The sequence below is a fragment of the Callithrix jacchus genome, chromosome 4 (genome assembly GCF_049354715.1).
Source record: "Callithrix jacchus isolate 240 chromosome 4, calJac240_pri, whole genome shotgun sequence".
NCBI classification, from domain to species: Eukaryota; Metazoa; Chordata; class Mammalia; order Primates; family Cebidae; genus Callithrix; species Callithrix jacchus.
In genome coordinates, this window is record NC_133505.1 from 95,538,321 (window position 1) to 95,556,373 (window position 18,053).

The following is an 18,053-nucleotide window of genomic DNA, read 5'->3' on the forward strand; positions in this document are numbered from 1 at the left end:
AGCATCAACAAAATGAAGAAGCTACATCAACTAACGGGCAAAACAGCCAGCTAGCATCAAATTGGCAGTATCAAATTCACACATAACAATATTAACCCTAAATGTAAATGGGCTAAATGCACCAATCAAAAGACACAGACTGGCAAATTGGATAAAAAACCAAAACCCATCAGTGTGCTGTATCCAGGAAACCCATCTCACATGCAAGGATATACAAAGGCTCAAAATAAAGGGATGGAGGAAGATTTACCAAGCAAATGGAGAGCAAAAAAAAAGCAGGAGTTGCAATTCTCATCTCTGATAAAATAGACTTTAAAGCAACAAAGATCAAAAGACACAAAGAAGGCCATTACATAATGGTGAAAGGATTGATACAACAAGAAGAGCTAATGATCATAAATATATATGGACCCAATACAGGAGCACCCAGATATGTAAGACAAGTTCTTAATGACTTACAAAGAGACTTAGACTCCCACAAAATAATAGTGGGAGACTTTAACACTCCACTGTCAATATTAGACAGATCAACCAGATAGAAAATCAACAAGGATATCCAGGGCTTGAACTCAGACCTGGAACAAGCAAACCTGATAGACATTTACAGAACTCTCCACCCCAAATCCACAGAATATACATTCTTCTCAGCACCACATCACACCTACTCTAAAATTGACCACATAATTGGAAGTAAAGCACTCCTCAGCAAATGCAAAACAACTGAAATCATAACAAACAGTCTCTCAGACCATAGTGCAATCAAGTTAGAACTCAGAATTCAGAAACTAACCCAGAACTGCACAGCTTCATGGAAACTGAACAACTGGCTCTTGAATGTTGACTGGATAAACAATGAAATGAAGGCAGAAATAAAGAAGTTCTTAGAAACCAACGAGAACGAAGACACAACATACCAGAATCTCTGGGACACATTTAAAGCAGTCTCTAGAGGAAAATATATAGCAATAAGTGCCCATATGAGAAGAGTGAAGAGATCCAAAATTGACACCCTATTGTCAAAATTGAAAGAGCTAGAGGAGCAAGATCAAAAAAACCCAAAACCTAGCAGAAGACGAGAAATAACTAAGATCAGAGCAGAACTGAAGGAGATAGAGACACAAAAAACCCTTCAAAAAATCAATAAATCCAAGAGCTGGTTTTTTGAAAAGATCAACAAAATAGGCAGATGACTAGCCAGACTGATAAAAAAGAAAAGAGAGAACAACCAAATAGATGCAATAAAAAACGATAAAGGGGAAATCACCACAGAATCCACAGAAATTCAAACCATCATCAGAGAATATTACAAACAGCTCTATGGACATAAACTAGTCAACCTGGAAGAAATTGACAAATTCCTGGACATCTTTGTCCTCCCAAGCCTAAACCACGAGGAAGCCGAAACTATGAACAGACCAATAACAAGGTCTGAAGTCAAGGCAGCAATTAAGAGCCCACCACACAAAAAAAAGCCCAGGTCCAGATGGGTTCACAGCTGAACTCTACCAGACACACAAAGAGGAGCTGGTACCATTCCTTCTGAAACTATTCCAAATAATCCAAAAAGAGGGAATCCTTCCCAACTCATTTTATGAGACCAACATCATCCTGTTACCAAAACCCGGCAGAGACCCAACAAGAAAAGAAAATCATGGCCAATATCCATGATGAACATAGATGCAAAAATCTTCAATAAAATACTGGCAAGCCGATTGCAACAGCACATCAAAAAACTTATCCATTATGATCAAGTAGGATTCATCCCAGGGATGCAAGGCTGGTTCAACATACGCAAGTCTATAAACATAATTCACCACATAAACAGAACCAAGACAAAAACCACATGATTATCTCAATTGACGCAGAGAAGGCATTTGACAAAATTCAACAGCCTTTTATGCTAAAAACCCTCAATAAACTCGATATCGATGGAATGTATCTGCAGCGTTCACACCAGTCTTGAGACAGCTAGCATGACTCGCCCCATTTTGGCTGCTGGACCTATCTGCTCTTCCCCTGCAGCATTCGCGCGAAAGGCTTGAGACAGTTAGCGGGATTTGCCCCATTTTGGCCGCTGGACCTATCTGCTCTCCCCCCGCTCTCGAGGGCTGTCGAGTTGAGGCAAGGGTCGCAGGCTGAGCCACTGAGGCAAAAACAAGATACAGAGCAAGGGCCTGTGGTTTATGAAGGTATTGTGCTGACTGCTTTCATATCCCCTTTAATCTCTGTGTAAGCAGCAGACTTGCTGCAATTGAGATGCCTGAGAGGGGCAAGGACCCCTGCCCATATTTTCTCAGGAGCTGAGCCTTTGCTCTACATCCTGATGGAAAACATAATTAACAAGCCACCATGAGGACACCATTGTTTGATTGCACTGTGTACTCTTAAAAAACATATATTAACCTTTAAACTGCTTTGTAAGCTAGTACCACAAGCCCCTTTAAACTGCTTTGTGAGCTGTTATCACAAGCCCCTGATAACTATATTTATGTGGTTTCTGTTCCCTTTTCTGTTTACCCCCTTTTCTGCTGAGCTAAAGTAAATGTAACAAAAAAAAAAGGTATAAAAGCTGTAACCGACAAAAATAAAGCTGCTGTTTGACTACAAGTCACGCAGACCTCCAGACCCTGCTTTTCTTTATTCTTTCACTTCCACACACTCTCTCCCTCAGGTTGAACAAGACATCTACGTTGGCGGTCTCGGGGACTCCCACAGGTCGGCAGCGCCCCGGCAGACGTGCCAGACCCCAACACATATCTCAAAGTAATAAAAGCTATTTACAACAAACCAAGAGCCAATATCATACTGAATGGGCAAAAACTGGAAGCATTCCCTTTGAAATCCGGCACTAGACAATGATGCCCCCTCTCACCACTCCTATTCAGTGTAGTACTGGAAGTTCTAGCCAGAGCAATCAGGCAAGAAAAAGAAATAAAGGGTATTCAAATAGGAAAGGAGGAAGCCAATGTCTCTATTTGCAGATGACATGATAGTATATCTAGAAGACGCCATCGCCTCAGCCCAAAAACTCCTGAAACTGATAAGCAACTTCAGTAAAGTCTCAGGATATAAAATCAATGTGCAAAAATCACAAGCATTCCTATACACCAATAACAGACTTAAAGAAAGCTAAATCAAGAACGAACTGCCATTCACAATTGCTACAAAGAGAATAAAATACCTAGGAATACAACTCAAGGAACGTAAGGGACCTCTTCAAGGAAAACTACAAACCACTGCTCAACGAAATAAGAGAGGACACAAACAGATGGAGAAACATTCCATGTTCATGGTTAGGAAGAATTAATATCGTGAAAATGGCTATACTGCCCAAAGTAATTTACAGAATCAATGCTATTCCCATCAAGCTACCATTGACTTTTCTTCACAGAACTGGAAAAAACCACCATGAACTTCATATGGAACCAAAAGAGAGCCCGCATAGCCAAGTCAATTCTAAGCAAAAAGAACACAGCGGGGGGCATCACACTACCGGACTTCAAACTATACTACAAGGCTACAGTAATCAAAACAGCATGGTACTGGTACCAAAACAGAGATATAGACCAATGGAACAAAACAGAGGCATCAGAGGCAACACAACATATCTATAACCATACAATCTTTGATAAACCCGACAAAAACAAGCAATGGGGAAAGGATTCCCTGTTTAATAAATGGTGTTGGGAAAACTGACTAGCCATGTGCAGAAAGCAGAAACTGGACCCCTTCCTGACACCTTGCACTAAAATTAACTCCAGATGGATTAAAGACTTAAACATAAGACCTGGCACCACAAAAACCCTAGAAGAAAATCTAGGCAAAACCATTCAGGACATAGGAGTAGGCAAGGACTTCATGACCAAAACACCAAAAGCATTGGCAACAAAAGCCAAAATAGACAAATGGGACCTAATCAAACTCCACAGCTTCTGCATGGCAAGAGAAACAGTCACTAAGTGATTCGGCAGCCAACAGAATGGGAAAAAATTTTTGCAGTTTACCCATCTGACAAAGGGCTGATATCCAGAATTTACAAAGAACTCAAACAGATTTACAGGAAAAAAACAAACAAGTCCATTCAAAAGTGGGCAAAGGATATGAACAGACACTTTACAAAAGAAGACATACATGAGGCCAACAAACATATGAAAAAATGCTCATCATCACTGGTCATTAGAGAGATGTAAATCAAAACCACATTGAGATACCATCTCACGCCAGTTAGAATGGCGATCATTAAAAAATCTGGAGACAACAGATGCTGGAGAGGATGTGGAGAAAAAGGAACACTTTTACACTGTTGGTGGGAGTGTAAATTAGTTGAACCATTGTGGAAGACAGTGTGGCAATTCCTGAAGGCCTTAGAAATAGAAATTCCATTTGACCCAGCAATCCCATTACTGGGTATATATTCAAAGGACTATAAATCGTTCTACTATAAGGACACATGCACGTGAATGTTCATTGCAGCACAGTTTACAATAGCAAAGACCTGGAACCAACCCAAATGCCCATCAATGATAGACTGGATTGGGAAAATGTGTTACATATACACCATGGAATATTATGCAGCAATCAAAAATGATGAGTTTGTGTCGTTTGTAGGGACATGGATGAATCTGGAAAACATCATTCTCAGCAAACTGACACAAGAACAGAAAATGAAATACCACATATTCTCACTCATAGGCAGGTGATGAAAAATGAGAACACATGGACACAGGGAAGGGAGTACTAAACACTGGGGTCTATTGGGGGGAATAGGGGAGGGACAGCAGGGGGGAAGTTGGGGAGGGATAGCCTGGGGAGAAATGCCAAATGTGGGTGAAGGGGAGGAAGGCAGCAAAACATACCGCCATGTGTGTACCTATGCAGCTGTCTTGCATGTTCTGCACATGTACCCCAAAACCTAAAATGCAATAAAAAAAATAATAATAATACTAGTCATCTATAATTCCATCACCCAGAGGCAAACATCGTTAATAATTTGATTTATTACCTTCACATTTTCTCTTAAAGATATTTGAGATTGTACATCATCATTGTTTCTCAATTTGCGGGTAGTCATGGACCTTTTTAAAAATCTGAAAAAATCCAAATTAAGAATTCTTTTTCTACCAATTGGCCAGTTGAAAAAAATTTTTTTAATTAAAAAAATAGAATTTTTACTGTATACATACATTCATACCCACCCTTTTTCTATTAAACATGATAAAGTAGGCATTTCTATATAATTATGAACTCATAAATATGCACATTTTCTGATTATTGTGCATTGAATTGTTTCTCTCTCCAAATTCATATGTTGAAGTCCTAATCCCCAGTACCTCAGATTGTGACCTTATTTGGAGGTGGGATTCCTACAGAGCTAATCAAGCTAAAATGAGGTCAGTAGAGTGGTCCTTGATCCAATATGATTGGTGTCTTTATAAAAGGAGGAAATTCATGAAGCACGGTGGCACACGCCTATAGTCGCAGCTACCCAGGAGGCTGAGGTGTGAGGATGGCTTGAACCCAGGAGTTCTGGGCAGTAGTGAGCTATGCTGATTTGGTGTCTGCACCAGCATCAATATGGTGACCTCCCAGAAGTGGGGGACCACCAGGTTGCCAAGGAGAGGTGAAGTGGCCCAGGTGAGAAACAGAGCAGGTCAAAACTCCCTTGCTGATTGGTATGGGATAGCACCTATGAATAGCCACCACACTCCAGCCTGGGCAACATAGTGAGACCCTGTCTCTAAAGAAAAAATTTTAATTGGCTGGGCTCAGTGGCTCACGCCTGTAATTCTAGCACTTTGGGAGGCTGAGGCTGGTGGATCACCTGAGGTTAAGAGTTTGATAACAGCCTGGCCAACAAGATGAAACCCCATCTCTACTAAAAATACAAAAACTTAGCCAGATGTGGTGGCGCATGCCTGTAATCTCAGCTACTTGGGGCGACTAGGACAGGAGAATTGCTTGAACCCTGGAGGCAGAGGTTGCAGTGAGCTGAGATATACCACTTCACTGCAGCCTAGGCAACAGAGTGACACTCTGTCTCAAAAAAGAAAAAAAAAGAGAGATTAAAAAAAACTGAAACAATTTTTTTTTTTTGAGACAGTCTTACTCTGTCGCCCAGGCTGGAGTACAGTGGCACAATCTCGGCTCACCTTTGCCTCCTGGGGTTAAGTGCTTCTCCTGCCTCAATCTCCTGAGTAGCTGGGATTACAGGTACATGCCACCATGCCTGACTAATTTTTGTGTTTTAAGTAGAGACGGGGTTTCACCATGTTGGTCAGGCTGGTCTTGAACTCCTGACCTTGTGATCCACCCACCTTGGCCTCCCAAAATGCTGGGATTATAGGCATGAGCAGCTGCACCCAGCCCAAAACAGTTTTTAAAAAGGAGGAAATTTGGAGGCATACATAGAAGGAAGATGAGGTGAAGAGACAGAGAGACGATGGCAATTTACAAGCTAAGAAGAGAGGCCTGAACAGATGCTACCCTGCTGACACCCTTATTTCAGATTTCTAGCCTCCAAAACTGTGAGACGATAAGTGTCTGTTGTTTAAGCTACCTAGTTTACATAATACAGACGTTTGGATTAATATTTACTTTGTGCTAGGCCTTGCACTAGGTTTAGGAATACTAAGTTAAAGAGGTCAAGTTCTCTATCTTGAAGGTGCCTAGATTGGCATGTGCATAAAGAACTCCGGGGTTGTGCAGTTTTGGGTGATATACAGGGTATCATGGGAGACTAGGTTAGGTGAGGGTCCGGGAAGATTTCCCAGGGTATATATCACTTGAGCTGAGTTTTGAAGAACCACTAGGAGCTTACTTAACTGTTTTTCTGTTATTGGACACTAGGATGTTTCCGGTTATTCATTTTGGCAAATGGGAATTTTCCTGTGTTTTTGCATTATTTCTTTAGGGTAGATTCTCAGCAGCATACTGCTATTCAGACAAGAATATGAAACTGGAGACATCATTTGAAGGCAGTGTAATAGTCTACCAGATGGAGTTTTCCTGGCTTATTGAATCATCCTCTTTTATTCTATAGCAGTCTCCTGATGTTCTGTTTCCAGTGTTTTGTTATTATCAATAGTACTGTAGCGTATAATTTTTGTATAAAGCTTTTTTCTATGATTAGAATTATATCTTTAGTTATTGAGTCCTAGAAATAGAGTGCAAGTAGAAATAGTATGAAAATGGTCTACTTACTTTTCAAAAATGCTGACATATTCCCACTAACTATCAAGTGAAATTTATTAACAAGTTGATTTATTATAGTCTCTTATATTGTTTAGGGTGTGTTAAAACAGTTCAATACTTCTTTCTTTTGAAGACTGATACTTGCCTAGAAAGTATAGTTTGGTTTGGATCATGTGTGATGGAGAACCCGTTTTCTTTAAGTTCCTTCCTCCACCTAAAAGAAACTTGCTTGAAGGGCACAATACTGTCACAAACTTGCCCACACAATTCTGTGCTGGTTTCTCCCAAGCCAGTGTGTGTATTGCATTGGCCTCTGTTTATACTCTTCTAGATTGCTGTCTGTCTGAAAGTTAACTATCCCAAAAGATTCACCTTCCAAGTGAGCTATTTCTATTCTATTTTCTGTGTCTTTCAAAATGACTCCTGCATTTTCCACCAGACTTGAAATCCCATTTATGTTGGCAGCTTATCTACTGTAATAAAGTAACAGAGAACTGCAGTCATGGTGACACATGGGAATACGGGTGCATGGAGCCAGGTCAGGATTGACAGGGTGTTCTGTCCCAGTGAGGGGAGGGTTTGCCAGCAAAGATTGTATTGTTTCCTTCATCTTAAAAGTGAGTATGAGTACATTTTATTGACTCAACAAAATAATAAGTGTCAAGGGCTAATAACTTAACCAGTTTTCAAATTGTATATTTTCAAAAATATACAATTTTTGAAAAAGATATCCCATTCACTACTTTTTTTAAACTTTACTTTTAAAAATCAGGAAAAAAATGCAAAGTTGGTCATACATAGTGGCTGATGCCTGTAATCCCAGCACTTTGGGAGGCCAAGGTAGGAGAATCACTTGAGGCCAGGAGTTTGAGACCAGTCTAGGCAACATAGTGAGACCACATCTCTATAATTTTTTTATTTAAAAAAATTTTTTTTTAGCTGGGCATGGTGGCGCATGCCTGTAGTCTCAGCTACTTGAGAGGCTGAGACAAAACAATCACTTGAGCCCAGGAGGTTGAGGTTGCAGTGAGCCATGATTGTGCCACTGCACTTTAGCCTGGGTGACAGAGTAAATCCCTGTCTCAAAAAAGAAGCAAAGTTATATGTATTTTAAATATTATAGGAGCACACAATGTAGAAAATGTAGGTCTCCCATAGTCCTATCCCACAAAGATAACCCACCATGGTCTGCAGTTTAGGACATACTTCTCCAAATTTTTTCCTAGCATTTAAAAAATTCAGTGGGCCAGACACGGTGGCTGTAATCCCGGCACTTTGGGAGGCCGAGGCGGGCGGATCACGAGGTCAAGAGATCGAGACCATCTTGGCCAACATGGTGAAACCCCGTCTCTACTAAAAATACAAAAATTAGCTGGGTGTGGTAGCACACACCTGTGGTCCCAGCTACTCGGGAGGCTGAGGCGGAAGAATCACTTAAACCCAGGAGGCGGAAGTTGCAGTGAGCCAAGGTTGCGCCAGTGCACTCCAGCCTGGCGACAGAGCAAGACTCCATATCAAACAACAACAACAACAAAAAAAGGGATGCTCAGCTTCATTAACAATAAATGAAATACAAAGTAAACAAAAATGAGCATCCTCCCCCTTTAGCTCTGAACGATAAAATAAAAATATAAAAAGAATAGTTATATCCATGTTAGTGGCCACATAGCAAAATGAGTGCTCTCATACAATGTTGGTGGGAATATAAATTGGTTCAAGTTGAACATCTCAAACCTGAAAATCTGAAATGCTTCAAAATCCAAAAATTTTTGAGTGTCAACATGACACTCAAAGGAAATGCTCATTGGAAGCATTGTAGATTTTGGGATTTGATATGCTCAAAGTATAGTGCAGATATTCCCAAACCCCCCCAAAATTTAAAATCTGAAACACTTCTGATTGAAAACATTTCAAATTAAAGGTTACTCAACCTGTGTAATCTATTTAGAGGGCAATTTGTCAGTAATGGTCAAAATCTTATGTATGACACATGTCATGTGTATTTCCTCTGTTGACTTTAGAAAAATAGGACTATCAATAGCTGTTTTATAATAATGTTATTAGCGATAGTGATAGTGGTAGTGGCAGTGTTGCTTGTGATAGTGGTACTGGTGGTACCACTGGCAGTACTGGTATACTGCTACTGGTGCTGGTGGTACTGCTGGTGGTAGTGGTACTACTGGCAGTGCTAATACTGTACCACTATAGCACTGGTGCCAGTGGTGCTGGTGATTTCAGCATTCGCTGTTTTCTACTATGTGATGAAGCTTGATGAAGTCACATCCAAGTCTGCTTTGTACCCAGAACAATGCCAGGGGGCAGTGTGGGTCAAAGCACTTCTGTTGATTCTCTCACAACATGGGCAGAAAGATAAGCTTTCCAGGAGGAGAGATTTTTACCATTGCCCCTTATAAGGTGGAACTAGCTGGTTTCCATCCAGCAGCCCCATCCTCACACACTCAGAAGGCACTTCCTAGGAACTCCCTCCTCTCCTTTGCTTCTGAGCCCCAGACCAGCAGTGAGTTCTGCCCTTTGAAATATATATAACATTCAGTTCACCATAAAAACACTTTGTAAATGTAAGTGCTGTAAGTGGCCCAAATTGTATCAACAGCTTTTTGAGAAATGGGGGGAAAAGGAAAAGGAATTTAAGGGAATGAGCTCCAGTGAGCCAACCTTGCTATTTTCAATCCATAATTAATGGCCATATATCTGCATTTTGTAATTTCAGAAATGACTAATTCTTGGGCTGTTTTTGTGCATTGTAAGAATGGATTCATCCCAATATAAATCATTCTTTCTACATTACACAGATTATGTTGCTTTTTAAATCAGTATTTTTATTTCATAGTCATTTTGTTTCCAGGTCTAGAAATCCTGAGATTCTTAAGGGGGTCCTTTTGTATCAGCCACTAAGGAAGTCATTGAAACCTAACTGGCTTCTTCCAGCACCCCCTGTGTAGGCTACCCTCTCCCCAGTCCTGCAGGAAAGCCCCCTTGGTCACAAATGCACAGGGGCCAGAATTTTTCATTGTTGGAAATTCTCCCTACCTTATGTAGTTACTATCTCCATCTAATCATCATTCCTTTGTTCTGCTGTTTGGAGCCCCCAGAATAAGTCTACTCTTTGTATCTTTCATGTATTGAGGATGGTCATGTCCCTACCCCTACCCTCAAATGATTTCTTCCTCATTGGACAAGATTCCTCGAAGTCACCCTCTTGGTTACCTACTCCACTAGGTAGAACAGTATATAGAACATCTATTCTTCAGAGTTCCTAGCACGTTTTTCATAATATGGTATTTCTGATAATGCATCCTAAAATTAAGTTTGTTAACTTGTTTTTGGCACCCACATCACACCATTGTCTCATATTGATTTGTAAACAAATCAAAACTCCAGAGCAGTTGCTTTTTCAGCCTAAGTGCAAGATGCAACATGCTTCTCTAAATGTTATCTTTTTTCCTTTGGGCTCATTTTTTCCAGACCCAGACATCTTTTGGAATTCTGATTCTGTCCAGTGGGTCCTATCTAAAGCATTCATCTCTCCCAGCATGGTGTCCTTGGATGATTTGAAAAGCCTGCCTGCTAGATTGCTGATGCATTTACCTAGGCTCAGGGGCTCTGAAGAGGGTGACAAATCCCTCATAACGAGTTTGCCAAATGCGTGCTGGCAGCCAACGGCTTCAAGGCTCCTTAGAAAAGGCAGAAGAACAAAACCTACAGTCTGGCTCTCAGAGGGTGCCACAGCTGCTGTGGTGGAGAATCTGCTGGAGTGGAGGATCAGAGGAGTTTTGGTTTGGGCATTGACATGTAAATGTCAGAGGGGCCTAAGGCTGTTTCGTAGCAGACCCTCCCGCCTTCCCACACAAAGCCCTGGCTCTATGAGGGCCAAGGCTTTGCTTTTGTGAGGACCGGGCTGTCCCGGATGCAGAGGGAAGTCCCCGTGAGTATTTATTCTTATAAAACTGTTCCATTTTGCATTGGAGTTGTCGACAGCAAGGTTCTCCCAGCTAGCTGCATGCAGTGGGAGTGTTTGGAATGTGTTCTTTTCTGGATATAGACATACGTCCTTTAAACGTTTTTGAAATGAAAATGAATACTGCTGGGTGATTATTAATTTGATTTATGTAAGGAGAGCAACAGTCACATTTGTGCACATGTATGTACGTTTACAATAACAAGATTAGATATGAGGTTCAAAGTATTTTTTGAATTTTACCAGACATTTCTGAACGATGATTTTATTTTTGGCATTGTGTTTTCTGTAGTCCTCCTCTCTCTGTTTCTCTTTCTATTTTGAGTCAGCCTCACTCTGTCACCCAGGCTGGAGTGCAGTGGTGTGATCTTGGCTCACTGCAACCTCCATCTCCCAAGTTCAAGCACTTCTCATGCCTCAGGGTCCTGAATATCTGGGATTATATACAGGTGTGTGCACGCCACCACACCCTGCTGATTTTTGTATTTTTAGTAGTGACAGGGGTTTCACCATGTTGGCCAGGCTGCTCTTGAACTCCTGACCTCAGGTGATCTGCCTGCCTCAGCCTCCCAAAGTTCTGGGATTACCGGCATGAGCCACCACACCCCACCAAAAATTAATATTTTGAAGTGTTTTTCTTTTTTCTTCTGAAACTTCAGCATCCAAAATTCAATATGTGAATTGTGAAATATGTGATGCTTTTACCACAGGGTAGAGGATATATGCCTTTGTAATGCTGTGGGCTTATTTTTTTTTACAAGTCCTTTACTAACTAGCCAGAGATTATTTAAAATATAAATTTAGATTTCATTTTCAGAATGATGAGTACTGGATTGAGTAAGAGAAAAATCTTGATCTTGAAAAATGTGTTGAAGTAAAAAGTTTTGTTTGGTAAAGTTTTCCCACATAGGACTCACTTCTTTAACTGCTTACAGAGATGGTGCTTTTAAAGAAAACATTTTTTTAATAAAACACAAATGTTTTCAGATCTCTTTCTCTCTCTGGTACAGATACCTTTTGCAATATGAATTCAGCACACAGTGAACCTTAAACCTTGAATATTCAGATATGTTTTTGCTCTTTTAAAAGCAATTACAGTAATAGAGTTAGGTTTCCATACCAGAATACCCATAATGAGATTGGAAAAAAAAGTTCAAGCAATCAATCTTAGATCCAGAAGCCATAAAGCCTATTATGGAATGTGAAACCTATTCTTGATTTTTAAGTGCTTCTTGCTCTAATGAATTTAATTAGTGGAGTTTGGTACAGTGGAAGAAATACTAAACTGAGTGTTTTGAGTCGTGGGCTCTACTCTAGCTACCTAGGTAGCCTTAGGCGAATGACTCTGGACCTCAGCGAGGGACTAGATTAGTGCTTCTCAACCCAGGGGCCCTTGGAAATGTTGAATGGGAATATGTCAGGTTGCCACACTATATGGGGCACTAATGGTTTGGAGACCCTGGATGTCGGGCATTTTGAAGTGCCCTAGACTGTCACACCCAGCCCAATGAAGAATTGGCCCACTCCAAATACCAGTGACACCCCATGAGTAACACTGGACTGGATGATTACTAAGGTTCTTCTTGTTTTGTTTCTGTCAAGTTCATAAGTGGAGTATTGGCACGCATCACATACTGATGTGGTGCCAATACGCTCAGTGTCTGTATCTCACATTTAGCATTGAAAGCTGTTTTCTGGAGTGACGTCATATCCGGTAATGCTGGATCAGGACACTCGGCTGTGGCATCTCAGATTCAGAACTTTGTTGCTTGGTAAGCACAGAAAATACTGATATGACTGAAAAGCAGGTGCAGAGCCAGGCCTGGGGTTTTTGGTTGGCTTTGGATTTTCCTTTATATTCTTTCCTCAAAGGGAAGCAGTGGGTTTATTGTGGCCACATGCTTGTCCCCATGCCCTGGGCTTTTCTGCTGTAAACAAAGGGCAGCTACCTCTTCACATTGCCCTGCTGCTGGGTGCTGTCCCATCTGTTGGGAAAGAGGGTCACTCTGGAGCCTCCAGTGCTGCTCTGCAAATCCGAATCTGGCTGCCTGTTGTCACAGGCCAGACTGCAGGAACCATCTAGACAACTCTGATGAGGCAGAAGGGGATTTGGACTAGAAAAAAGATTCCTGGGATATCTGAGTTTTTTAGTAGGTTGGCATAATTAAATTACTCCTTATTCGATAACGAAGTGCTGTTAAATGAAAGTCACACAGAAAAGCTTCTCTCTGGATTGTCCTTTTGTAGAAAGCAAATGTAAATTATTACTAATCCTCACCAGAAATTTGCTGTGATGTTTGTGCATATATACAATTCTTAATAACTACAGCATTCTATTACCTGGAACATGCATTTTAATTAATGTGTTGTTTTCCATATAAAAACAATTTATTTAAAGAAAATTCAAATAAGTAAGAAAAATATCAGTAATAACTACATTTTGATACATATCTTGCCAGCCTTTAAAACGTTTTACCAAAACGGGGTCATAATGTATGATGCTTGACAACCAACTTTGTTTACTTTGTAATACCTCATGTATTGTTTCTGTGACATACATTCATGGGCCACATAACGACTTTTTAGCCAATGACAGACCATCTATATGAAGATGATCCCAAAAGATTACAATAGAGCTTATAGAGAAACCTGATATGTGGCACTTGAGACTGGCATTGCAGATCAAGTAGCAGAAATGATTTATATTCAGTAATGGTGCTGGGACATTTGGTTATACACACACACACATACACACATACACACACACACACACGGAAAAATTATATAAATAAAAATATATATACTATCTAGGTTTCTCTACGTACATGCTATGATGTTCGCACACGACAAAATCACCTAACAGTGCATTTCTCAGAACGTATCCATGTTTGCAACATGATTGTATTACAGAATTTTACGTGACTTCTTAGTTCAGGCTGCTATAACAAAATATTGTAGATGGATGGCTTAAGCAATCAGAAATTTATTTCTGACAGTTCTGAGATCTGGGACATTTGAGATTAGGGTGTCAGCATGGTTTAGTTCTTTTTAAAAATGTTTAAATATATTTTTATATTTAAATATATACATTTACATATATTTTTACTTTTTAATTTTTTTGTAGAGATGGGGTCTCGCCTTCTTGCCCAGGCTGGTCTCAAATTCCTGGGCTCAAATGATTCTCTTTTTTTGGTCTCCAAAATGCTAGGTGCGAGCATTTTGGTTGAAACCATCTTCCTGGTTTCCTTGCCGTGTCCTCACATTTGTAGAGCAGATAGAGAGGAAGCAAGCTCTTTTGTTGTCTCTTCTTATAAGGGCACTAATCCCATCGTGAAGGCTACACCCTCATGACCTAATTACCTCCCCAAAGTCCCATCTCCAGATCACATCACACTGGGGATTAGGGTTTGAACATGTGAATTTGGGGTGGGGGGCGGACACAAGCATTCAGTCCATAGCAACTATTAGTAATCCACTGAGAGGATGGTGCTGAAGAGTGCAGGTCCTAGAGTTGGACCCTCTGGATTCGTACCTTAGCCCTGACCCTTATTAACTGGGCAAATTATTGAATGGCTTTGTGTGTCATTTACTCATCTGTAAAATGGGGAGACTGTTAATACCATTCACATTGGTGTGTTCTGAGAATTAAATGAGATAATAGACTTTGGGTGCTCAGAATAGAGCCTTACCTAAAGTAAGCCCTCAGTATCTGTTAAATTTCATCTTATCAGCACCAGCATCAACATGATTATATGACCATACATCCACTAATGAATCCCCTGGCATTAGTTTCTTATAATTAAATTATTTCTGATATCCAGAGTATTACTTTCGGATCATTTTCAAAATGTGGGATTTCAGAGCCAAAGAACAAACAACAGTTTAAAGCTTTGGATACATATTGCTAGATTTCTTTCTAGGAAGCTTGTCTCAGTATTCCTCTTACCAACTTTTCTCAGCATTAAAAAATTTAGCTTGGATTCCTTCTAACATTCTATGTACTGGGACCTCCTCATTCCAATAATTTGGAATATAAATTCATTTCCTATTGTTCTGGGGCAAGCATAATTAAGAAAATGAATTAGCCACGAAACAAATAACATAAAGCATTTCACCATCAAATGAAAAGAACAAGGAGCTCACCTACACTTGTATTTTTACCTGTGCTTCACCTTCTCTCATTGATCAAGGGATGTTTATGTGTGAGAGGATGTGAAGTCCTTAGACTCTCTTCCCCGCAACCCAGTTTAATGTCTAGACATACTAATAGGAAAATAATTATCTTTGGTAACATGATAGGAAAAATACATGAAATTAGCTACATAAATTGTGAAACAGCAAGTCAGTCTTTTTATTCTGTGATATGTAAAAATCACTTATTTCATTGTATTTACTTTTACCATAAAGAAATTGCTGCAAGTTGGTACGTACAGAGGATCCACAGTGTACCCTTTGTTACTTGACTTGATACTAAGTGCTGTGGCCCAGGATGCTTGTTCAGCTTGCCTGTGCTACCAAGTGCCTGGTGGTGACTCAGTTCACCCACCTTTCATCTCGATTTAAATGACTGAGACCCCTCTCTACACCAGGTTGTGACCTAGCCAGCTTAGCCTTCACCTGTATCCAGTGCAGTGTTGCCAGATGAAGTCTGCTTTCATTTTGTTCTCAGCAGTCCACCCACCTGCATTTGATTATAAACACAAATGCAAATGTGAGCATTTAATTCATGTAACATAATGAAGCTGGGTGTAGTGGTGCATGCCTGCAGTCCCAGCTACTTAGGAGGTGGAGGCAAGAGGATTGCTTGAGCCCCAGAGTTAGAGGCTTCAGTGAGCTGTGATTGCACCACTGCACTCCAGACTGAGGGACAGAGTGAGACCCTGTCTCTAATAAACAAATAAAAACAAACCACATGATATAATGCAGTTATGAGGGAAACATCCAGATGATTTCCAATATGTTCAGTTTGTTAGATTCTCATTAAGAACAAAGAATGTAAAAATTCATCCTTATTGAGGATTCTCAGATTTCTGAAAATACATTTTAGGCCCCCAGAACTATGCTTGGTAAAGGCTGATTTGATTTTTAGACACTGTCCAAGGTACTTAGGGTACTTATTGGCATTCCAAAAAGAAATATAGGTTATATTTTCATTATTTCTTTGTATTGAATATTTGACTCATTTTTAATCAAGAACAGCAGGTTTTAAACTTTTGACTGTGACCTACTGTAAGAACTACATTTTACATAGTGACCCAGTATGTACACATACATATATAAACACACACACAAATGAAACAAATGTTTCCTACCCAAAATAGATGTGTTATGTATCAATCTGTTCTGTTCTGTTCCATTCCGTTCTGTTCCATTTCACTCATTCCATTCTTTAAAATGCTGTTTATGATTATTAACTTATTTTCATGACCCACTAATAGGCCATGACCCCCAGTTTGAAAATCCAATTCCAGAGGTGGTTTCTTAGGACTGTGCATTGACTGATAACCTTGGTGGGGACTTATGGCTTGTCTCATTCATTGCACACTGCCTCCCTGTTGGTGCTGGGTCCAGGGCAGGCTGTACATGCCCAGGGCATTGCTTCTGGAGGGTCTCAGTGCCACAGAGCGGGGCAGGAAATCAAGGCAGAACCATTTGTGTTGGCTGCCTGGGGACTTGAACAGCTTTGCTTTTGAGAATGTTGGTCCTTACCCGAACCGGCTACTGCAGCTGACAGCTCTGCCTGAGAGGGAAAGTTTAAACGAGGACAATAATTCAGTTTGAGTGCCCCTGAATCATGTCTTTGTCTCTGCTCTTGACAGAACAGAAGGAAGTTGTTCATTATTAAGGATACCAGCTGCCCACAGATTGATATATCTATAGCCAGGGCTGGCTCACACTCAAGTAGGTAGAGATCTGGCTCTCCAGTTGGTAAATTTTGAAGAAGTCCCGAAAATATTTTTCTTAAATGTCTCTACTCAGTCTCCTGTGCCTAAAATTTCATGATTAGAAGTTTGGTCTTTTGCATCTTCTAAGTTTTTGGTCTTCTGGGATTCCAGATTAACATAAAAACATCATTGGAAAAGAGACTACCTTAGGATCGTATCAGGTAGTATCTAATGGGGATTTGGACAGTGCTGAGAGCAAGGCATGCACATTTGGGTGGAGCTGGGGATACTGGAGGGAGTACCGGTAGACTAGAGAATGGTGAGCAGGAGGAACTGGAGGCCACCGGGCAGTCTCGGCCTGGTGAAGCCTCTGTGTCTAATGGTAATTGGAAAGCTCCATGAACTGTGGAGCCTTTTAAATATATAAATGAGAATTTTATGAAGACATTGTGACTTGGGGTGTACTTGAGCAGGGGTTAGAGATGAAGGAACTGGCACTCAACAAGGGTGACCAGAACTCTTAGGGCCACTTGCTACTCAGGGATTCTGTGTCCTGTGTTGTCCACTGTGTTTTGTTTAACGAATTTATTTTCATGCAGACAACATGACTAATAATGTATGCTACCCAAGGGTCACCTTTTATTTTTCCCAGTGGCATCTAAGCACCTTGTATTTATATGGGCATTTTTTCCTTAGTTTTCTGGTCATTCAGTTTGGTCTAGATTAACACAGTTCAATTGCATGCCACTTGATTTTCTAGTTGTTAGTCATCATAGAATTTAGCGCTGGAAAAGACCTTAGCAATCACCTCGGTCAGTGATTTTCCAGCTGTGGTTTTCACCTGTTACTGGATCTTCAAATCAGTTTTATGGGTGTAACTGATGGGGATTGTGCAGAGAATCCTGTAAATATTTATCTTCCTTACTAGGCGTTGTGTAGTACACAAATGTGTGATACCTCATAATGAGCAGCAATGTACAAAACAGGTGTTTTGTGTG

The 18,053-nt window shown here is 40.4% G+C and overlaps 1 protein-coding gene across 18 annotated transcripts in view; it reads left to right on the forward strand.

Annotated features, from left to right (window-relative positions):
* Positions 1-18,053, forward strand: part of ANKRD6 (ankyrin repeat domain 6) — a 199,159-nt gene that overhangs the window by 53,596 nt on the left and 127,510 nt on the right. For 6 of the 18 annotated variants that reach the window (XM_078369786.1, XM_078369812.1, XM_078369793.1 and 3 more), the window contains exon 1: positions 11,014-11,137. The exons of the other annotated variants lie outside the window; for them this stretch is intronic. Coding sequence is in view for 1 of the 6 variants with exons in the window: in XM_035296339.3 (XP_035152230.1) it covers positions 11,120-11,137 (18 nt within the window). In the remaining 5 variants the exon portion in view is untranslated. Of the gene's footprint in view, positions 1-11,013; positions 11,138-18,053 lie in introns of those variants that run through there. 18 annotated transcript variants of the gene reach the window in all.